The following is a 24222-nucleotide window of genomic DNA, read 5'->3' on the forward strand; positions in this document are numbered from 1 at the left end:
TTCCAAGCCATCGCGCCGGCACTTTGACCGGATGTACGCTATCATATAGAACCTGCTGTATTGGTCAGGCAAGCTGTCGAGTGGACATTCTTTTATAACCTATAATGATGACTGTGTATTAGCTGTTGACTCCCTTTTATCAGCCATTGCAGCCAGATCATCCTGGAAGGGGGGTTTCCCCATTTGCCGCCCATTCTCAAGGTTTTTTTATTTTTACCGTGCACAGTTTTTTTTACTTTTTCCTTTCCTTCATATAGCTTTCAGATCAGGGGATGTTGTAATGGTGGTCTGTGCAGCCCTTTGAGACTTTTTGTGATTAAGGGTTTTACAAATAAACATGACTTAAAACAGTTGCGCCCAAAATAGATCAAGAGTGGCGCAATCTACTATTTGATTGATTTTGATAGTCATTCCGTTTTTTTTGTACAACCACCTAAAGATTGTTTGAGTTTAAAAAAACGCATGAAAAAAGTTATTTTGTGTAATGTAACTGAAAAAGGGTCCTTATCTAAAAAAAAGAAAAAAAGCATCGGTGGGATAACTGAAGTGTTCATTTTGACAATGCCCCAAAATTGGGCTATTTTGTGTGAAGTAAATTACTCTTAGTTATTGTGTATTTCTCAGACACCTATGTTACAAATTAACCTGATGAAATTAACTTGTTTTAACCTGTATTTCTATTTTAATACACAAGTAATCATTCACACACATACACACATATGGACTCACTCAAAAATCCACGCATTTCAGTATTTTTCCATTGTATGTAATGTAATGTACATGCGGGACTTTTCAATAAATACGCGCGACTGCCACGCATGTGGTAGAAGGGACGAGAGAGCCAAACAACTTGGATCGGCCCTTCTCCTACTGCAGTAGTCCAACTAATATTTATTTCTTGCGTTTGCCTGTTTTCTTTGGTCAGCCCAAGGGGCCGAGTCTAATATTTTATTTTTGGACTCGACATTTTATTGGTGCCGAAAATCCCGGGAGTTTTTTTTCTGGGCGGATGACTGTGGCTCGAGGAGGACATGCAAAGGAACAAAGGAAAAAAGATGGCGGCGCATTCATGTTAAAGGTGACGGACCTCCTCATCGGGCCCCAGCCGTCAGCCCAGACTACACCTCTCACCGAACCAGGCTGGCCTCAGCATTCAGGTATAGTGCATTTATCGATATAAAAGTACAACAATACTAAGAGAAGCCATTTAAAGTAAAAAACAGCAGTAACAATGGGGAGACGAAGCGCGCCAAACGGCAGTGGCCCGAACAAAGAAAAAAAATCCTAGGTAATATATTATCCGTTCACCCAAGAAAGTATGAATAAAAGAATAGGAGGTACTTTAATGTTTAAACTATGCTAGTAGTTTAAACGGAATCGGGTGTCCAGGTCGAAGAAATTAAACGTTATGTAAGTATGTAATAACTTACACTTAACTTACACTCACTAGGCCAAAATACAATTTTTAAACAGTTAAGTTCCGCGGGAGGGTAGACTCCCCTAATTCAAAGGAATTAGTTAAATTTTACGAAGGACGGCGGAGTCCTCTGTAACAGTTAAGTTCCGCGGGAGGGTAGACTCCCCTAATTCAAAGGAATTAGTTAAATTCTACAAAGGACGGCGGAGTCCTCTGCAACAGTTAAGTTTCGCGGATGGCGGAGTCCTCTGTGTTGAAATAGTGAAAGAATAAAAAATGATTAAAATAAACCACGTGGCTTCAGCAGAGAGAAAGTTAAGCTAGTGTGCACATTTCAATTCATACGCAGATTTAAAAAATTAAAAGGGAAACCTGAATCACTAAATTTTGTTAAAATTAATTAGAAGTTTGTTTGTCTGGGCCCTGTGTATGTCTTATTCGTTGTCATGTAAATTGTCCATGTCGACTTTCCTATAAACCTTTTTCTTCCTCTCTGATGTTTTGTGTTGCGCACGCGCTTAGAAAAACGGCTCAAACAATGTGCTCCTAAATGGTGCAAAACACTTATAAAAATAGCGGAGATTGTTTAAAAAAGTGATGTTTTAAGAGGAATTGATAGAACATATCGTAAGGAGTCGAAAAAATTTACTTTTTGAGAAATCGGTGTTCAACACGGACGGTGTACAACATGGTTGAAGCTCAACAAAGAGAGATTAGTGCCCTTAGGATCATGGCCCTCCAGACCAGGATGGCAGTTGACCTTGCCCTGGCCCCCCAAGGTGGCGCGTGTGCTCTGATTGGTGAACATTGCTTCACCTACATCCCAGATGGGGATGTGGCGGCAGTAGCTCAGGAGGTAGAGCGCTCGTCTTGGGATCAAGAGATCCCAGTTCGAATCCCTGCTCGTCCGTGTTACATGTCGAAGTGTCCTTGGGTAAGACACTAAACCCCTAATACCCCCAAAGAGCAGGTTAGCGCCTTACATGGCTGCAAGCCCGCTACTGTAAAGCGCTTTGGGAAGTCATTGACTTGAAAAACACTATATAAATGCAGATCATTTCATTTTCATTTCATGAGAATGAGACAATCGTCGATGCCCTTGCCACCGTGAAGAAACTCAGGAACACAATGGCCCAAGAAAAAGACGTACAACAGGGATGGCTCGATTGGCTGTACTCTGGCAGCTGGTCTCAGGTGCTGATGAAGATCCTGTCGCCGTTTGCTGGAGTTTTGGTAATCTTCCTTCTCCTGTGTGGCGTGTGTTCCTGCTGTGTCGTGCCCGCAACCAAAAGAATGGTGGCAAGAATTTTTGTTGCTCATATGTACCATTACAATCTGATTCCTGACCCACAAGACTCTGATGACGATATTGACCCAGACAGCGTGGTCTAATGGATTTATCCCTACAACTTAAAGGGAAGCCCCCTCACTGCACACACCACTGACACACGGAGATCCGAGCGGGTAAAGGCCAGTCGGGCCCCTGCTTACATCGCAGCCGGCAGACTGCCAACAAGTCACCCAGGCGCGGGTTAGGCCATGTGGAGGCCACCGTGCAGGCGGGATTTTTATTTTCATTTTTATTTTTATTCTTTATTTTTGTTTGTTTTCATTCTCGCGGTCTCTATCAATGACCCTTATAGTTAACCATTGCTTACTACTTTGTGTGATGTTTTAATTTTATTCCCTGTTTTTCCAGGATTTCTTTTTTTTTTTTTTTTCATTTTTAAAGGTCCTCGCCTCTTCATGAAATTACCAACCTGTTGTGTTTCTTAATGATGTGTTAACTTGAAACCTCTGGTATTGTTTTCACTGATGTTCTTCAAAATTCACAACAGGGGGGAAAGGTAAAGTAAATTACTCTGAGTTATTGTGTATTTCTCAGACATCTATGTTATGAATTAACCTGATGAAATTAACTTGTTTTAACCTGTTTTTCTATTTTAAAACACAAGTAATCATTCACACACATCACACATATAGACTCACTCAAAAATCCACGACTTTCAGTATTTTTCCATTGTATGTAATGTAATGCGCATGCGTGACTTTTCAATAAATACGCGCGACTGTCACGCATGTGGTAGAAGGGACGAGAGAGCCAAACAACTTGGATCGGCCCTTCTACTGCAGTAGTCCAACTAAACCTTTTTTCTCGCGTTTGCCTGTTTTCTCGGTCAGCCTAAGGGGCCTAGTCTAATATTTTATTTTTGGACTCGACATTTTGTTTTTAAATGAATCAGTTTTTTTTTTTTTTTAGCATGTAGGGCCATCGTGTTAACATAACACAAAAGTTTGTCGAATGGTCTGAAGCAGTGTTCTATCAACCTTGTTCGAGCGTAGGCACTTTTTTAAATTAAAAGTCTTTATTAATTTAAAAATAAATTCCTAGCACCAGTTTGATGTTTTTTTTTTAGCTTCAATTATTATGTTCCCTTACTTGATGGTATAATGATTTTCTTATTTGCAGTCACTGTGGTTTAGGAGATGATACAGTTTTTGGGGGGGTTATTATTTGCAGTTTTTAATTTTTTTTTATTTTACTACATTTTTAACTTTTCTTTTAAGTTTTACTGTACTTTCTTACTTTTTTCCTCCAAAAATAACAATAAAATTACTTAAAATGAGCAAAAAAGTCTTATGGCACACTAGTGTCACAGGGCACACTGGTTTAAAAACACAGGTCCAAAGGACCTTTCTCTTTAAAATAACTATAAAGAAATTTGTTCAAGTCAAGTCAAGTCATTTTTATTTGTATAGCCCTTAATCACAAATAGTCTCAAAGGGCTTCACAAGTTATTACATATAAGAAGTTTAGGTTATTCGTATGCTATAGAGTAGAAGTGAGTTTTAAGCTTAGATTTAAACATTTCCACTGAGGTTGCAGATCGGATCTCAGGGGGAAGAGCATTCCACAACACCGGTGCCCGGATGGAGAACGCTCTCGAACCAGCGGAACACTTCTTGGCTCTTGGGATCACCAGGAGACCGGCGCTCTCGGAACGAAGGCTTCGGGCCGGGACATAGGGGGAAATCAGATCTGAAAGATATGAGGGGGAAAGTCCATGTATGATTTTGTATAGTAATAGGAGAACCTTAAAATCGCATCTTAGGCTAACAGGGAGCCAATGCAAGTTAGCCAAAATTGGGGTGATGTGATCGTACTTTTTTGTCCTAGTTAAAAGCCTCGCTGCAGCATTTTGTACCAGCTGAAGACTCTTGAGTCTGGTCATCGGAAGACCGGAAACTAGTGCATTACAGTGATCGAGACGGGAGGTAACAAACGCGTGAATTATGATTTCCGCAACCGACTGAGAAAGTATAGGACGAATTTTAGCAATGTTACGGAGATGGAAGAAAGCGGTTCTAGTAATTTTCTTCACATGTGTTTGAAAGGACAGATCAGGGTCGAAAATGACACCTAAATTTTTAAGTGAGTCGCTCTGTGTGATGTGGCAATTGTCGATGTTCACAGCGGTTTTAGAGAATAAGTCACGGGACTTAGATGGACCAATAACTAACATTTCAGTCTTTTCAGAGTTAAGACGCAGGAAATTGGGTGACATCCACTCTTTTATCTCAGTGAGGCAGGCCTCCAAATTTCCACAGTTTAGTGCGGCAGATTCCTCCATCGGGAGATAGAGTTGAGTGTCATCTGCGTAGCAATGGAAACTGATATTATACTTGCGAATAATATCACCTAGTGGAAGCATATAAATGCTGAAGAGAAGGGGGCCAAGCACTGAACCCTGCGGAACACCATAGGTAACACTAAATGGCTCAGATGTCAATTCGCCATATTTACCGCAGTGTGTCCTATCTGAGAGGTAGGATCTGAACCATAAGAGGACGTTTCCTGAGAGACCAATCCATTTTTCCAACCGTTCTAGCAAGATAATATGGTCCACTGTGTCAAATGCAGCACTAGGGTCCAGCAGCAGCAAAAGTGATGATGCGCCAGAGTCCATTGCCCGTAGGAGATCATTTGTTACCTTAATCAGAGCTGTCTCAGTAGAGTGGTTAGCCCTGAATCCTGATTGCATTGATTCAAAGAGATTGTTCTCGGACATGAAATCATTCAGCTGCTGTGCCACTACTTTTTCAAGTATTTTAGAAAGAAACGGTAGGTTTGACACAGGTCTGAAATTACATAAAAAAAAAAAATTCAAATAATTCGGAATTAACCTACATTAAAGCTGCTTGAATTACTAATTTGATTTCGAAAAAAAAAAAGTCTAAAACAGAGGATTTTGCTGTCCTTTTGTAGTTGTATGTTACATTTTACCTATATGCAGAATTCTCTTAATCCCTCAGGCTGCCAGCTCTTTGCACCAAAAAATCAGTCAGAACTTTCTGCCCACTGCTATTCGCTTCCACTATATTTTCAACCTGCGAGACCTCGCCAATATCTTCCAGGTAACAAACATGCAAATCATTATTTTTTACATACAAAGTGTTGTTGTTTTTTTTTTTTCAATTATTACCGCATGGGTGCCTGTAGAGATGGGGTCAGCAACTAGTGACTCTACAGCCGCACAAACATGTCACAAACATTCTTAAATACAGTATACCAGGGGTCTCCAACCCCATTGTTACTTATTAGCACAGTTTGATATGTATTTCTGAAATAACTTATCTTATTATTATTTTATTGTTACTATGTTATTTCCAAGTTACTTATTGGAAATAAAGTTAAATCGACTGTCAACCACAAAAGAAAAACAATCATCCATGCATCCATTGTTTTCCACTTACCTTGGTCGGGTTGCGGGGGCAGCAGTCTCAGCAGGAAAGCCCAGACCTCCCTGCCCCCAGCCACTTCATCCAGCTGATCCGATGGAATCCCGAGGTGTTTCCGGCCCAGCCCAAAGACATAATATCACATCGCTCATAGCTCATTTTACTAGAAAACCACAATGACCCAGCACTGGTGAGCTATTTTCAGTACCGGTCCTCAGGGGGCATCCTGGTGCCTGCAGATCTATGTTGGAGACTCCTGCAGTATTCAGTGTATATATGTACAGTAGGCGTCACCTTCCTTATGAAGGTTATACAAAGCTTTATATTAATAACATAAGTTATTTCTTTCTTTTTTTCGGTCAATATGGCTATGTCAACATTATGGGCTGCAAACCCCTGGTGTAGGGCATCTTGTTCGCCCAGCCAGAGTGCATTCGATACCCTATGGACCTCGTTCACCTGTGGCTTCACGAAAGCTCCAGGGTGTACTCAGACAAGCTGATGGAAGCAAAAGACACGGAGCTCTTCAATAAAATCCTCCTGGACACTGGCAAGAGATACTTTGAGGTATAAAATTAGGTATAGCAAATTGATGATTGAAAACAGTCAAATATAATAACAATGCATTCTGCTGCTCCTCCACAGGGTATAGATGAGTCAATTTTCATCCAACAGCCTTTAGTGTACTGTCACTTTGCTCAAGGGGTGGGAGAGCCACGTTATCACCTGGTAAGCCACATACCTGTATCAGCTGTGTCAGGATCAATCACAATCTTTTTTTTTTGTCTGTCAAGCATGATGCGATTAATTGATTTGGACTTAGAGATTTCAATCTTTAGATTCTAAACGCCTTTGTGCCCCGAGGCTGCTGTCATATCTCATCTGGCTGAATTGCTGAGGAAGAATTCGCGTTCATTAGAAAACTAATTACCTTTCCGCACGCTTTGATTTTAATTTAATGGGATCTTTATAAGAAGTTAAAATGGTTAAAGTATATGGGATTAATCAGAAGCGGGACACACGTAAGCATGCTTGTCTATTTCTCAGGCCACTGATTGGGAGAAACTCCAAAAAACTCTAGTGGATGCCCTGGAGCATTATAACGAGCTGCATGCAGTGATGGACCTGGTGCTGTTTGAAGAAGCAATCCAGCATATGTAAGATCACAAACCATACATGGAAATATATAAAAAGAAAAGTGCATAGATACTTTGTTGTGGGGTTGTTTTTGCTTTCAGTTGTCGAATCAGTCGCATCCTGGAAGCTCCCTATGGTAACGCCCTGCTAGTGGGCGTAGGCGGCAGTGGGAAGCAGAGTCTATGTCGGCTGGCTGCCTTTCTCAGCATGTTGGAAGTCTTCCAGATCACGCTACGGAAAGGCTATAGCTTTAACGACCTCAAAGTAAAATATATAGTAAACACAAATTTTTCATTAGTGAAAGTATAACCAAAAACAAAAAGATATTCAAAGATGAGTAATGTCATTAGTTCAACGTAAAAACAACTATAAAACTTGATACTTTTAGTCTAACACAGGCTTTGCCAACATTTATAAAGCTGAGAGCAACTCTTTGGTTACCGATTAGCGCAAAGTCTTCCAGATTACCAATTTTTCAGTACAATTGTTAAACTGAAAAATCAAAGATGATCAAAGAAGAGTAATGTAATTAGTTGAAAGAAATAACTACGATAAAACTACCCTATTTTTTGCACCGAATTATAAGGATCATGGAATTATAACTACATTAAGAGCTACCATATTTATTTCTGCAGTAGATATAATATCACTAACCAAAATCTCAAAACAACGGATGCAACAAGGAACTAGAGGTAAGATCGGGCCAAAAAAAAGCACCCGAGCCCGACGCAGGCCCAAAGGGTATTAAACCCGACCCAGACCGAGCCCGACTAATTAACTGGATTTGCTGGCCCGGCCCGAAAGGAGCCGAAATTACATGGAAAAAAAAAATATTTCTTTTTTTTTTTTCAACGGGAGCTGTTTTAATGACATGTAAACTTGCAATAACAAAACAAACACGGGAGTCGCTAGAACCGGCCAAATTAAGAGTCCCCCTAGGAACTCGCTAACTAAACAATGGTGCCGTGGGTGAATTATGTACAACCCACTACAATATTTTATTTATAAGGAGGGGTGATTTATGATAACAAATTAAACTCTGCCTTTTGTTACAACATCTAGGCCTAAGTTAAGTAAAACTGTATAAACATTTACATCTTTTATATTTCTGTGTCTGCACTGCAGATGTTACATTAAGCGACAATCTGTCATTGACGGGTTTTTTTTCGAGGCGGCATAAACATTTAAGGGCGTCCGTCATTTTGACGACTTGATCATTGGGCCATAATCCACAGCAGCAGTACGTCCTTAAGATTCTAGCGTTGGCTTCGCTGAGTGTCAAATTGACACTCAGCGAAGCCAACGCAAGTCTCTGTATCATTTTCGACTATCAATTTGAAAGTGCTCCACACTTCACTCTTACCAGAGTGTGTTTTCCTTGTCAGTTCTCCTCTCTTTAGTTTATCCTTCACTTCTTGTTGGTCCGACTCCATATCGGGGATACCAGGCCAAAATCATGCGAATTTGCGGAGGGGAAGATTATTAAGAGGACAGCATTCACGTCACGTGCACAGAGCATGCTCTGGCTCCGTTAAATAGCAATTACAGCTCCTTCTCCGTTTTATCCAAATTATTTATTTTATAACAAGTATTCCTTGGTCTAGTATCCATACATAGTTTAAGTATATATTTTTAATGAACATATATTTATAATTATTAATTAATTAAAAAAAAAAAAAAAAAAAGCAGGACCGGACCCGACCCGACCCGACCCGACCCGACCGTATGACTGACATTTCAGGCCCGACCCGGCCCGAAATTGCCTCGGGTTCGGGTTCGGGCTTGGGCTCGGGCCATAAATCTTAGGTCTACAAGGAACTAGCCCAGGTCATTGTTGTGAGAGTGCCAAATCCATCCACAAAAATACAAATGATGCATATAAACATAAGAAAAGGATTTTATCTCAATCTAACACTGTTTTTACGGTGCCAGAAACAAATGTTAAAGAATGGAGAAAACAGAAGGTTGTCCTGACATGGCAGATGGCCATCATTTTGCTAATTTCCGATGATTTATAGGACATTCTTTTTTTTGTTATTTTAAACAAATAATGTAACAATTAACAATCTTAGTTTGAGCGAACCACCTACAATAAATTTAAGCTCATTTAAAGTTTTACGTTTTTCATTTTACAAGGAAACAATTTAAGTTAAAGTGAGGCAAGAGAGATTCTTCTTAAGATGGGACAAATTACCTACCAAAGTGGCAAGATTGTTTTTTACAGTGTAGCAAGTGCTCTGATTTAGCATTAATGGTGTTTTTAAAGCTCACACACTTTGTGCTGTTTGTGCATTGCCAATACCCCACTCCAACCCCGATTTGACAAATTAAGTTCAGAACAAGAGCGAAAAATATGTGTTTGATTTGAGGCTAAAGAGACCAGAAATAAAGAACATACATAATGGCCATGGAGTTACAATTCATTTATTTTGTACAAGAAATATCATCACTGTGCCCAATGATAAACACTTATCTTTGATGTACAAGCAACAGTTTTTCTTTATTCACATATCTAGAGTGACATGGCAGCCCTATACATGAAAGTTGGCGTAAAGAACATCGGCACTGTTTTTCTTCATACGGATGCTCAGATTCCAGATGAAAGCTTCCTAGTGCTTATCAATGACATGCTAGCTTCAGGTTAGTTTTTAAAGTTTTTCTTAACTCTAAGGTTCACCCCCTTGATTGGATTGTCATGCTCGTTTAATATGTTGTTGTCAACCTAATGAAGTGTGTTGCAGTCAAAATCATATTTCCACACCTATAATTTACCTGGGGAAAAACGACATGCCTTTGAATGTGTGTGTATCTCAGGGGATGTTCCAGACTTATTCAATGATGAAGAGGTAAACACAATCATTACATCAGTGCGAATGGAGCTTCGAGGTTTAGGACTTGAAGATACCAGAGACAACTGCTGGACCTTCTTTATTGAGAGAATCCGCAGACAGCTCAAGGTTTGAAATACCTGTATGTTATATTAATGCTCCACAGTTCATTTTTATGCTTATGTCGTAGTACTGTCTCATATAAAAGTGGTACTTTGGTAAGTTTGCTATATGTTAGTGCAAGGGTGGATTTTATTAATTCCTTATTTTCTGGACTAAAAGCTAAACTTAAAAAAAAACCTAATCAAATTTATAAACATTACTGATCAAAAATGCAACAAAAAAATGTATGCAATGGGAGTCAAACCCAGCAGACATCCAGTGGTGCATCTGACTTACAAGAACTGATTTGCATAATGCATTCTGATAGATTAAAAAGTCACTCTACTTGTTTGCCAAAGAGTGTTAGAGAATGGAGAAAATAGAAGTCTTTCCACAAAATACTATATGAGCTTTTACGTATGTATACATCTTGAACCGAAAGATTACTCACACTCATGTGAAGAAATTGAGGGATTGTTCAACCTTTCAGAAAGCACTATGCAAATCAGTGTTACAGCTGTTGTGAAAATTGTGTGATAATGGGATATATTGTAATGCCATTGTAATGCTATCTGTACCACTGGTGGTTTAATGGTCAGGTGTCGGCATAATTTGTCAGCGGCACATATTAATGCATAAAATTAATGTATGTACCGTACACAGAGTAGCTTTTTTTGTTGTCTCAATGTCATGCGCTTCATACTGCAGTGTGCCTTACTTATGATAAATATATGATGAAATACTATTTTTTGAGGGTATACCTTTGACTTTTATCCCAGTTAAGGGCATTGTCTGATGTTCTTCTATTGTGGCATGACATTCCTTCCTTCCTATCCTACCAAGAATAGTGTGGGAACTCTCAAGCATGTAAACTATCCTTCTTTACAATGTATTATTTATGTGATCTCCTTCCAAACATTATCTTCTCCTAGGTGGTGTTGTGTTTTTCCCCAGTCGGCTTCACTCTGCGGACACGGGCACGGAGGTTTCCGGCTCTGGTGAACTGCACCGCCATCGATTGGTTCCAGCCTTGGCCTCAGCTTGCCCTGCAGTCTGTCAGCACTACTTTTACTGAGAAGATACCTGGATTGGAGGTATTCCCCTGGTTAAAAGCTTTCTTTTGTGTAGAATATTAGACTGTTTATAGTTTTTATTCACCAAATAACTTGACTTTAAAAATATACCTGTGTATTTTCTGAAGTCTAAAGTAAGGCTGGCCATTAGTGAGTTCATCTCCTATGCCCACACTAGCGTCAATGAGGTAAGTTCTTGCAAAGAATTTACTGCCATGGTTCCCTAGTCATCTTTTCTGATTGTGTCATATCGCAGATGAGCGCCAAGTACCAACAAAATGAAAAAAGCTTCAACTACACCACACCAAAGAGTTTCCTGGAGTTCATGAAGCTGTATGGAAACTTGTTGGGGAAAAAACAAACAGAGCTCTGTCAGAAGACAGAAAGATTGGAGAACGGCTTGCAGAAGCTGGAGAGCACCGCGTCCCAGGTTTGCCATTAAAATTGTGTGTGTTACATATCATTTACACTTTAAAAAAAGGACGCTTGTACACTGCTCTTGGAAGAGATGGCACCAGTTTTTACAGTCCGATGCATCTTTGAATGGATTATAATCCATTAGTTGTCCATAAATCACAATTATGAGTTAGATTAGCTGATTTGACTCCTTCCTGTGATCGACACAGTAGTCAGTCCTTCTACTTGATTGTCAAATAAAAGAGTAAACGTTTGAAGTTGTCTGGAGATGATATATTGGGATTACAATTGCTAGCTAAACATATGGTAACTGCTTATCTAAATATTGTTTTGTAAAACTGCAGACAACAAACTTCCATGAGAAATATCTTGGTGCAAATTGTTGTTGTTTTTCTTCTCTTTCTTACCAGGTGGAAGAATTTAAAGCTAAATTAGCGGCACAGGAAGTAGAACTATGTCAGAGAAACACGGACATTGAAGATCTCATTGCTAAAATCGGACAACAGACAGACAAGCTCAACCAAGAAAGAGATGTGGCTGATGCTGAGGAGCAAAAGGTTTGTAAGATCTTTTTTTCCCCATCTCAACTCTATACATTGTTGACAGTACAGCTATTAGAGTTACAGGATTATTGTACGAAACAACTCGGTTTAGGCCATTTCATTTTGTTTTTATTAAATATGCCATAAGCAAGACAATCGTTAAAATGATATGCTAATTAGTTGAAAATATTAAATATAAGTATACAAAGGGTCTTATTGTGCAGACTTTTCAGTTTTTTTTTTTTCTATGAAATATTTTTTTAATTAATTCAGGTGGAGAGTATTCAAGCGGAGGTGATCAGACAGCAGCAAGAGACTGAGCAGGACCTGGCCAAGGCTGAACCTGCCCTCCAAGCCGCAAACGCAGCCCTCAATACACTCAACAGGGTAATGCCTACAACAAAATCCTGTAAACATCCTACTAATCAATGACATAGCTGTGACCTACCGATATTAGAAAGAATAAGCCTGTGATGAAAAAGAATTTACTGCAGACATGTGACAGTACACATCTTTCGTTTTCCCTTCTTGTTAACGTTAAGAGTTGTATCACAATGTTCTCAGCTTTTAATTTGTATTGTGCCTTCTTAAATAATGTTTTCATTATTGTTTTGTGGTCAAACACAGTATCTTTCTGAGGAATGAGCAGTTAAAGAATAAAGCATCTGTTTTTGTTGACCCCGCAGTTGAATCTGACTGAGTTGAGGACGTTCCCAAACCCTCCACTGATCGTCACCAACGTCACAGCAGCGGTTATGGTTCTCCTCGCTCCTCTGGGCAAGATCCCTAAAGATCGGACCTGGAAGGCTTCCAAAGTTGTCATGAGCAAGGTGATGAAAACTCATTCATTAAATAAAAAACAATATTGATTTGAACACTAGGCAAAAATACATGGGTTATCTGGATTTATTTTATGTATTCGTACTTTGAGAAAGTTGCATTAGAGGGGGCTGACATAATTCTCCTTTATCTTGCTGCTGCAGGTAGCCAAAAACACCAAACTTTGCAAAAGGCAAGGCAAAAAAGGGAGAATAAAAATGGGGCGTTTGGTAATTTTAGGTGGTTTGTCCCCTAAGGACAGGTGCCCGCAGACCTGTTCTGAAAATAGCTCACCGGTCCTGGGTCATTGTGATTTATTTAGTAAACTGACATTATTAGCCTATAGTGACAATGATGTGAACAGAGCATAATAGTCAGTATAACATACATTGAGAGCATTAGTAAAAACAAGCAACAACCCTGGCATCCTATACCATCTCCTTTGCAGGTATCCAATATTACAAAAAAAGAACAATTAGAAACAACTAATCAGTTGTCAAACTGCCGCGGTTTGTTGTTCGTCCAGGTGGATGACTTCCTCCAGGCTCTGGTGAACTTTGATAAGGAGCACATCCCCGAGGCCACGGTTAAGGTTCTGAGGGATGACTACCTAAGTGACCCCGAGTTCAACCCTGATTTTGTGCACCACAAATCTTCCGCTGCTGCTGGGCTGTGTGCTTGGGTGATCAACATAATTCGCTTTCATGAGGTGCGTTTAATGTCAGCACAACTGAGGTCATTAAACTTGTATGGACTGTGATACATGTGCGCCATCCAGATTATATATTTCAGGGAACTGTGGAATACTGTTCAATCTATTTTATGCTCATGGAAATATAGAATTGAAAATAGATTAAATTGTTCTATTTATTCAAGGTTTAGGTTGTTTGTCATTTGACACTTGTGATTTTTGCGGTGTACCCAAACGCAGAATGGCAAGGTCCTCAAAAATAATATTGAGTTACGAAATCCTCAACCATGTACCAAACAAATGATCAATAACCACAATAAAACAAAAAACAAACCTCACAACTCAGGATAAAAGCTGGAAACAGCATACCTGTCAACAAAGTATGTTTATTATGCATTTTAAGACATGTACGACGTACAAGAAAATATGTACGGAAAAACATAAATTTGTCAATTATGGGTACCATCCGGTATACACCGACTATCACGAAACGGCAAATCAATCAAGTCAAACGAGTTCGAGTTGTGTAGTTAAAGGAAGTCCGTCTCTTTTTAGAGACGGCTCTCATTAAAAGAGAGCCGGCTCTCAAACAGCTCACTTGCTTTGATGCATTATATTACGAATTATTATGTTGTATAAAGAAGTAAGAAAAAAAAGGTAGTATAAAGAGAGAAAATGAAAAAAAGCAGGTTTGTGGTAATCCCTTTAATCAGTATAATACCAACAATAATTTAATGCAGAAAATTAATTAATAATTTGAATAAGAAAATGTATTAATCTACTTTGTTATATTTGCATGTATTTTTTCCTTCTACAGTGAACGTCCAAGCTACTTAATTTTTGAACTTTTTTTATGATATACCTCATTCATGTCGAGAAACTCAGTATCTCACAACAAAATGTTAATTAACAATATATATTATATAACGAAATACATTTACAATATAACATGTTAAACTACATAAATAAACATGTTTGAAAAAAAAAATATGGTGTAAGATTATTTTGTCTTTTGTAAGGGAAAATACGACAGTTTGTAAGGGCATGGACGGTGGAGCTTGACAGGTATGAAACAGTGATAGTTGATCATAAAAATTGGGTGCTGTCCCAAATGTCATTATAAAGGGGCAGGCTAATTAGGGCCAGGTGTGAGGTTATTCGAAACACCTGTACAATTACAAACGGATTAGGCGCCCTCTGGTGGACGGGGCCATGCCAGAACCTTTAATTAACTGCACAACATTGGGATTTTTTTTTTTTTAAATAACTGAATGTCCACATTATATCATGGATATTCCTATTACAACTTTTATTGAATGTATCGTGCTGATCGTCTGCTGATGCAGAAAAAGTCACGTAATTATTTTGCCTAATGGCAGAGAGAGATAGTGAGACCAGGGGTTCTAATTTGGCACACACCTCGGCCCCAACTCATTGTAAATTTGTGTTGGTAAGCTATCAGAAAATCTAGCAATCATTTTTATCTTGTTGCATGGAATTTTCGCATAATGGCGGATTACCTATCAATCGATGATTTTGTTGAAAAGGAGTAGCACGTAGTTTATAGGCTGAAGTAAGACAATAAAATGTTTGGTTTTTCTATGGTACAGTTTATATAATGATTTCTTTCTCTGCCACTAATGATGAATAACATTTATAAATCTAAATGTGGTACACGAAACTTACCACACGTCACTGCATTCCATGAATATGTGTCAAGGCCCCCCACTTCTGTGAATATTCAGAATCCACAGTGGAATTTTCATAAATGAAATGATCTGCATTTATATAGCGCTTTTCAAGTCAATGACTTCCCAAAGCGCTTTACATTGTGCTTCACATTTCCCAATAGCGGCCGTGATCTGTGCAGCCATGTAAGGCGCTAACCTGCTTATTGGGGGTATTGGGGATTCAGTGTCTTACCCAAGGACACTTCGGCATGTAACACGGACAAGCCGGGATTCGAACTGGGATCCCTTAATCCTAAAACGATCGCTCTACCTCCTGAGCTACTGCCGCCCCACTTTAATGTTATAGGATAATTTCAATTATAGAATTTGTATCTTAAATACACTTAACTGAAGGGCTAGCTCACAGAACAAATTGAATGTAGCCCAATAATGTGTGTTTATATTTCTGTGCGTGCTCAATGGTTTCCCTTCCTCAAATTCTCACGCTGCAATGGATAGATTTTTGTGAGTAAGCCCCAAATCTTTGTTCGATTTAATAAACGTTTGATTTAGATGTCAGGTATTAACAACGAGCACTTTTCCCACAGGTATTCTGTCAAGTGGAGGCGAAAAGGAAATGTCTGTCGCAAGCCAGCGCCGACCTCGCTGAGGCTGCAGAGAAACTGCAGATCATCAGGAAGAAACTGACTGTGGGTCCCGCTGCACATTCAACTCATTCAATCTTAAATTCAATTTGAAGAACTTGCATCTGGATTTTTCTCAACATTTTTAGGAGTTGGACAGCAGCCTTGAATCTCTGACTCAAGTGTATACAAAGGCCACGTCAGAGAAAATGCGTTTTCAGGAAGAAGTCAACAGAACCAACAAAACAATTGAACTAGCCAATCGACTGGTCAAAGGTTTGCAGGTGGTGTCCAAAGAGTGCTGTTACACAGAATGGGAAATAGTCTGTGTGTGTGACTCTTGTTTGAAAACTGTGTATTTTCCATCAGAGTGAAAATGTGCGTTGGGCTCACTCAGTGGCTCAGTACCATGAACCGGAAGCCACCCTTTGTGGTGATGTCCTTCTAACAGCAGCTTTCATTTCTTATGCCGGCTCCTTCTCCAAAAAGTACCGCAGGGAACTGGTTGACAACCTGTGGAGGCCTTTTCTCCGCAGCCAAAAGGTGTCTGTAATTTCTTCGTTGACCCTGTAGTAACGTTCGTTCAGTTGTCTGTCATCACTATGTAATCATTCGCCTACCAAGGATTCCTCATTTACGCTGCTTCCTTCTCTAAGGTGCCGATTCCCATGACAGCAGACTTGAATCCTGTGTGCATGCTGACTGATGACGCCACAGTAGCCCAGTGGAACAATGAAGGCTTGCCAGGAGACGAAATGTCGACGCAGAATGCCACCATCCTCATTAATTGTGAGTGATACCAAACAATTCACATCACTGTTACCATAGTCACCGTGCCAACAGGAGTAACCCACTGGTTTGTCATCTTGCCGTAGACATCTTTGAAAGGCAAATTGAAGTTAAAAGTGATAGAAAAATGTGTTTAATCATTAATAACTCAAGCACTGTATTTAAAAAATATAAAGAACTTTTAGATGTCCCTCACTACTTAGTTGATTGACTACATAGCAATTTTTGTGTGCGTTACATAGTGTGTTTACACCCATTTATTAAGTGCTACAGCAGACAATTTATATATATACAGTATATATATATATATATATATATATATATATATATATATATATATATATATATATATATATATATATATATATATATATATATATATATATATCATCTCATCTCATCTCATTAGCCGTACCGCTTATCCTCAGTAAGGTCGCGGGGGTGCTGGAGCCCATCCCAGCTATCTTCGGGCAGTGGGCACGGGACACCCTGAACTTGCTGCCAGCCAATCGCAGGGCACACGGGGACAGACAATTCACTCACACCTAGGGACAATTTGGATTGGCCAATTAACCTTACATGCATGTTATATATATATATATATATATATATATATATATATATATATATATATATATATATATATATAGAAGAAGAATAGAATAGAATATACCTTTATTGTCATTGCTACAAATGGGCTAACATATTGTGACAACGAAATTGGGCATGACACTCCAGTTTTACACATTCATGGTGAGGTATGAGCAAGAAGATAAAGGAACAGAGGAGATAATGTTATAAGACAAGGGGGATAGGGCTATAGTTATAATTTACATGGTATTTACACAAGAAATGTCGGCATGTGGGATGTTACTTACAGGGTTGTCGTGATAACGTTGGTATCGTAACGGTTGTGCAATATTGCATTTGGTGCAAAGTCATCATAGTGCAAAAATAGTCAGCATATGCATTGGTGCAAACATAGACATCATAGTGCAGAAACAGAAAATGGTCAGACATTGTGCAATTTGAGCATTAAACGTAGTGCAGTCGGCATGTGCAAGAACAAGACATGAGTAACATTATATTCGTATGAGGTAGTGTTGGCACAAGTTTTCAGTTTTTTTGTGCGGTGTCTGTTTTGAGCAGTGAACAAACATAGTGCAGACAGCATGTACGTGAGTACCGTTTTACAATCGTGTGAGGTAGTTTTTTGCAACAGTTTTCAGTTTTTTTGTGCGGTGTCTGTTTATCGTGGTAATGGCTGTGGGGAAGAAACTGTCTCTGAGTCTGTTTGTTTTTGCTTTGTGTGACCTGTAGCGCTTGCCGGAAGGCAGCAGGTCGAAGAGGTGGTGGCCGGGGTGAGAAAAGTCCATGATGATGTTTTCTGCTCTGCTGAGGTAGCGAGAGCAGGCAATGTCCTCCAGACTGGGCAGAGAGCAGCCGACGATTCTCTGGGCTGTTTTGATGATCCTATATATATATATATATATATATATATATATATATATATATATTATATATTATATATTATATATGAAATCAACTACTTGTATTTGGAAGAAACAAATCATTGGCTTTTTTAGTAATTGAACCGAGATTCCCAAATATAAACATAATTTGTGTGTGTAAAAAGACCTTTTTGTAAGGGAACTATGTTCCATCAGTGGATATATTGTGTGTTTTGCTTTAGGTGAACGCTGGCCTCTCCTTATCGACCCTCAGCTACAGGGCATCAACTGGATGAAGAGTCGTTATGGCAACAGCCTCAAAGTTGTCAGTCTGGGTCAAAAGGGGTATGTCTGGTTAAACAGTGTTTTCTACAGTACCTACGTTCTGAAAATCCTTTCAACGTTTTACACTACAGTACGATTGTGATTTTACTCTTAAAAATGGTTGCTTCAGTTACGTGGATGTGATCGAACAAGCTGTCGTGTCCGGACATACCGTACTCATCGAGAGCATAGAAGAGAGTATTGACCCAGTTCTTGACCTGCTTTTAGGTCGACACACAATCAAAAAGGGCAGGTAGAAGATGGCACATGACTGTGATTGATTTGGATAGAAAATCAAATGAGTCCAACCACTGTTTCTGCTCCACGCTGTCATTGCAGTTGTATCAAAGTGGGTGACAAGGAATGCTTCTTCCATCCTGGCTTCAGACTTATCCTCCATACCAAGTTAGCCAACCCTCACTATAAGCCAGAGATTCAGGCCCAGACCACTCTTATTAATTTTACCGTAACCATGGATGGGCTGGAGGACCAGCTTCTTGCTCAGGTCGTGAACCAGGAGAGGCCCGACCTTGAGCGGCTCAAGGTATTGGGTTTGGAGTCATTTGCAAAACCAACCTGTACTGCCTCTGAATATTTTTTGCCGTACTTTCAACAGAGCGAACTGACAAAGCAGCAGAACTTGTTTAAAATTCAACTCAAACTCCTGGAGGACGAGCTACTGACAAGGCTGTCTGGGGCCGAGAGTAACTTTCTGGGTGACAATTTGCTTGTGGAGAAGCTCGAGAGCACCAAAATCACTGCTGCTGAAATTGAGATGAAGGTATCTTTTTTTTAATTCAGGTCATGTGGAAAGGTTGAAGGTCAACATACTTGTGAATGTAATAAAACTAAATATCAAAGAAGAAATCATAATAATTTTGATGAACAAAGTATGATAAAAACAATAAACACAGGAGGAAAGTACAGCCAAAAAAACACATACATGAATAAGATAACAAACTTAAGTATACGTTTAGGTGCACTAAATGGATCTACTTTTTAAAAAGTTACATTTGTTCCCATTGGCTAAAAAATATATAGTAATTTATGTAAATTTACGACGATTTAACTAGTTTTTTACATTTCAGATTACTTTGCTTGTTTTCAGGAATATATTTCTTATTTTAAAAAATAAAATAAGTTGAAAATATAGTTAAATGAGATTTAAAAAATGATTTCATGTCATGTTATTTGTAATTACTTAGAAGAGTAATCACTAAAATGTGCAAAGTTGATTAATTTGACAGATGGAAAATCATTTTTCTTTTCATTTTGAGTGTTAGTTTTTTACTTAGAAAGACTTAAATTTGTCTGCCACCTTGAAGCATTTAAGGATGTTTTATTTTTTATTTTACCAGAATAAAAATGTATTAATATTAGTATACAAGTAATAATAAAAGTCAATGTATATATCATTTTTTTCTTATTATACATTATATTTTTTTTATATTATTGGTAAATAAGAAAAATAACATGTAAGATGTGCAAAAGTATTTGCAACATAGAACATTTTCCTTTGTTTTAATAGATCAACAAGCAAACTATAGTGAAATAGTGGGGGGTGGAAAACAAGTTATCCGAGAAAGCATAGATATATATTAAACAAGAAAATGATATTTCCAGGCCATGCTTTGCTCAAACGTGCGTAAGAAAGAATTGCATCAATTTAGGTTTTGGTTCTGATAGAAGTCTAGTATTTGGCTGCATAGAGAGGTCAGAAGCTGCAGTACCCAATTTGTCCGCCAAAGACATTACAAAAGCAGACTTTTATCCATTTTGTTGGTATTTAATGAAAGTGCCTTGACAAAAAAACCTGGATGAAGACTCTAACGGAGGCCTAAAGTAGAACTATGTGAATTTATGTAAATCGGTCGAGCCGTTTCGGAGCCTAAAAGTCACATACAAACACAAGCAGACATAATTCACTGTTTATAACGTAGTTAGGATAGATGGAAATATAGTAATTAAGAAAGGAGGCTTAGAGTTAAAGACCATTTCGACTCGAAGTTAACAGGACTAACTTTTTATTCTTAACCAGCTTTCCCTCTAAAAATGTTTATCATTTGATAAAATTCACCAAACCATGGTTTGAGGTGTATGTCAGTCACAAAAAAACCTTTACTCACTAGAAACAAATTGGAAAAACACAACCTTTCTCCAGGTAGTGGAAGCTAAAGTCAACGAGTTGAAGATAAATGAAGCCAGAGAACATTATCGTCCAGTCGTTGTCAGAGGCTCACTTCTTTACTTTATTATGAACGACCTAAACAAGATCAACCCCATGTACCAGTTCAGCCTGAAGGTAACTAAGGACTGCATGAGCACAAACGTGGCTGCGTCACACAATCGGCCAAGTTCAAGTGGGCCTTTCTCCCTTCTCAGGCATTCAGCATAGTCTTCCACAAAGCTGTGGCAATGGCGGAGCCCTCGGACGATGTGAGCAGCAGAGTGAAAACGCTTATCGATTGCGTGACCTACTCCACCTTCAACTACATCAGATGGGGACTGTTTGAGAGGGACAAGCTCACTTTCAGTGCACAACTGGCTTTCAAGGTTTTTGCATTAAATCGGCTCTGGACGTTCAACAATGCTGAAGAGAATTTCCCTTTTTGCAGTTGCTCCTGATGAGTAAGAAGATAGATGTGCGATCACTGGATTTTCTTTTGCGCTTCAACATCGATCACATTTATATCAGTCCTCTGGACTTTCTCTCCAACACCGTATGGAGTGCAATCAAGGTAAAGAGATATTCTTGCATTTTTTTCATTAAATGCCCAACAAAGTTTTTTTGAACGTAAGAGGTTCAAGAATTAAGCTTTAATGTCAGAGTACATCTACAGGTAGTTAAATTGTTTTCTGGCACAGACTCATTTGCATTGTAATGTTTGATGTATTTTTTGCCCTATGTTCATCCAAATACAAGGCAAAAAATGTTCAAAATCAACGTTTTACTAATAAAACCTTATAATACTATTGAGAAAAAGAGAAAAGAGCGTTGACGGAGAAAAGACGGAGCTTATGTTAGTCTGGTCCACTTTGACGGTCCGAACACTTTTCAGTTTTCACAATAATATATTTACAGTTTTACGTCTTCAGTGAGTTTAAATCGTTCCAGCATTATGGTCGTAGCTCCAGTTGCTCGTGTAATGAGCGAATTTTCCTGATATTTATTAATTGGCCCATTCCTGACTCCCAAAAGCATCAAAGTTAACACTAAATAGCTACAAAACATCTTCTGATGTGTGTGTAAAAATACCTTTTTGTGAGGGAACTATGTTCCATCAATGGATATAATTTAAAGATGGAACATAAAAATATTTCTGATCATTAAAAACACATTCAAATATTATCCAAGCATAACTTATATATTAATAAGATATATAAGATGATATTAATGAAATAAAATATGAGTTTATTATGAGCACTTACAGTGAAGGTATGTGTGATTGTGAGTGGTGTGGGAGGAGTGATGGGGATCAAGAGACTGTTGACAATACATAAGCACTTACTGTATCTTTAAATGTACAATTACCATGCCCGTCTTTTAGACGCTTTTCGATCACCTGAACTTGTCTATGCCATAAAACAACTTTTGTATGTGTTTTTTAAAATAATATCCTGTTTTAACTTGTGGTGCTTAAGAAGTTACAATCTGGGTTTAGCTCTCGTTGCAGCACTGAGTCTGCACCGTTAAAGATGCACAATGAGATTGCCCTGTCCATGGATGCCAAGTGCTCTGTTTGTTCTTGTGCTTCTCGACATCGCACAGCCTTTTACATGGTGGACCGTGCAGTCCTAAGTAATTATGTCTGGATCCATGGCACTGTATTAGAGTGGTTTATATCATACTTATCCAAAAGGACCCTCTCTGTCATGCTTGGTAAACTGTCTTCTTCCACTGCCCCTCTCTCCTGTGGTGTTCCACAATGATCTATTTTTGGCCCTATACTTTTGCTGTTGTATATGTTACCACTTGGGTCAATTATTGCCACTCACAACCTTTTTTTCACTTTTATTCAGACAAGTTTATTTGCCAGTAAGGCCTGACAATAATGAGCAAGATTCTTTTTTTATTGCGTTGATGATATTTAGCAGTGGTTGGCTCGCTTTTCTTAATTTAAAGAAAGACAAAAGTGGATATATTGTGTTTGGGAGTACCGTGACGGCTGGCCTCGACACCCTGTCTTCTAAGTTGAATTCAACAGTCAGAAACCTGTGTGTGACTTTTGACTGTCACCTCTGGTTTGACAAACATCAATAACGTTGTCAGAAGGAGCTACTTTCAGCTGCGTCTTCTAACAATTATTTATAAGCCGTCCCGACCTTTAGAAAGCTATCCGTGCCTTAATAAGCCCAAGGTGGGGGCGGCAGTAGCTCAGGAGGTAGAGTGATCGTTTTAGGATTAAGGGATCCCAGTTCGAATCCCGGCTTGTCCGTGTTACATGCCGAAGTGTCCTTGGGTAAGACACTGAACCCCCAAAACCCCCAATAAGCAGGTTAGCGCCTTACATGGCTGCACAGATCACGGCCGCTATTGGGAAATGTGAAGCACAATGTAAAGCGCTTTGGGAAGTCATTGACTTGAAAAGCGCTATATAAATGCAGATCATTTCATTTCATTTCAAGGTTAGATTATTTTAATGGGCTTTATGTTGGCGTCTTTCAGTCTTTTCTCAGTCGACTTCAACTTGTGGAGAACACTGCTGCCCAACTTTTAGCATCTTGTCATATCAAAAAACTATTTCTTGACCTACAAGTATTTCGAACAAATGCACATGTACATGATAGTTCATTTTTTTTTTCCTATTATTTAAATCTTAATTTATTTTTATGAATGTATTTTTAGGAGGCGCTAAATACTACACAATGTCTCTTAAATGCTAAGGTAAACAGTTATTACTTTGAGTTTTTACAACACTTATATTTACAGAGAAGACATACAAAACATACAAAACACGGCGGCGCAGTGGTTAGCGCATGTGCGGCACAGTCCTGAGGTCATGAGATTGAACTTCCTGTGTGGAGTTTGCATATTCTCCCCGTGCTTGCGTGGGTTTCCTCCGGGCACTCCGGTTTCCTCTTACATTCCAAAAAAAAAACACGCATGTCAGGTTAATTGGCCGGTAAAAATTGTCCCTAGGTATGAATGAGCGAGTGAGTTGTCTGTCTGTTTGCCCTGCGACTGGCTGGCAACCAGTTCAGGGTGTCCCCTGCCCACTGCCCGAAGATAGCTGGAATGGGCTCCAGCACCCCCGCGAACCTATTGAGGATAAGCTGTGCAGATAATGGATGAATGGATTGATGGACATACCAAACAAATTAATAAAAACAAAACACAAAAATATGCAAAGACAAATTTCCTAAAGAAATGTCAAGTGAATAATTTACTTCAAGCTGTACATCAGAAGTGTCCATTTTTTTTCTGCTTCTGAAGGCCACACAAAGAAAAGTTGAAGGATACAAGAACCAACTAATTTGTATCAAACAGGTTTTGCTGTACACCAGTGTTTTTCAACCATGCTGCAGGTCATTGCCCAAAATAAACTTTCTAAACTCTGTGTTCCCCACCTTTGTAATG

At 38.9% G+C, this 24222-nt stretch overlaps 1 protein-coding gene across 1 annotated transcript in view; it reads left to right on the plus strand.

Annotated features, from left to right (window-relative positions):
* dnah9l (dynein, axonemal, heavy polypeptide 9 like) overlaps positions 1–24222 on the plus strand; it is a 74755-nt gene that overhangs the window by 40831 nt on the left and 9702 nt on the right. The window contains exons 53-77 of the mRNA XM_088320688.1: positions 5732–5833; positions 6563–6724; positions 6803–6886; positions 7205–7314; positions 7396–7558; positions 9811–9934; positions 10109–10251; positions 11157–11318; positions 11426–11485; positions 11554–11727; positions 12125–12271; positions 12530–12643; positions 12943–13086; positions 13602–13784; positions 16045–16146; positions 16230–16364; positions 16450–16623; positions 16737–16869; positions 18563–18665; positions 18775–18897; positions 18984–19188; positions 19261–19425; positions 20806–20946; positions 21027–21197; positions 21260–21382. Of these exons, the coding sequence (XP_088176814.1) occupies positions 5732–5833; positions 6563–6724; positions 6803–6886; positions 7205–7314; positions 7396–7558; positions 9811–9934; positions 10109–10251; positions 11157–11318; positions 11426–11485; positions 11554–11727; positions 12125–12271; positions 12530–12643; positions 12943–13086; positions 13602–13784; positions 16045–16146; positions 16230–16364; positions 16450–16623; positions 16737–16869; positions 18563–18665; positions 18775–18897; positions 18984–19188; positions 19261–19425; positions 20806–20946; positions 21027–21197; positions 21260–21382 (3447 nt within the window). The remainder of the gene's footprint in view (positions 1–5731; positions 5834–6562; positions 6725–6802; positions 6887–7204; positions 7315–7395; positions 7559–9810; positions 9935–10108; positions 10252–11156; positions 11319–11425; positions 11486–11553; positions 11728–12124; positions 12272–12529; positions 12644–12942; positions 13087–13601; positions 13785–16044; positions 16147–16229; positions 16365–16449; positions 16624–16736; positions 16870–18562; positions 18666–18774; positions 18898–18983; positions 19189–19260; positions 19426–20805; positions 20947–21026; positions 21198–21259; positions 21383–24222) is intronic.

This window comes from Urocampus carinirostris, chromosome 1, assembly GCF_059441175.1.
Source record: "Urocampus carinirostris isolate Australia breed hairy pipefish chromosome 1, RoL_Ucar_1.0, whole genome shotgun sequence".
NCBI lineage: Eukaryota > Metazoa > Chordata > Actinopteri > Syngnathiformes > Syngnathidae > Urocampus > Urocampus carinirostris.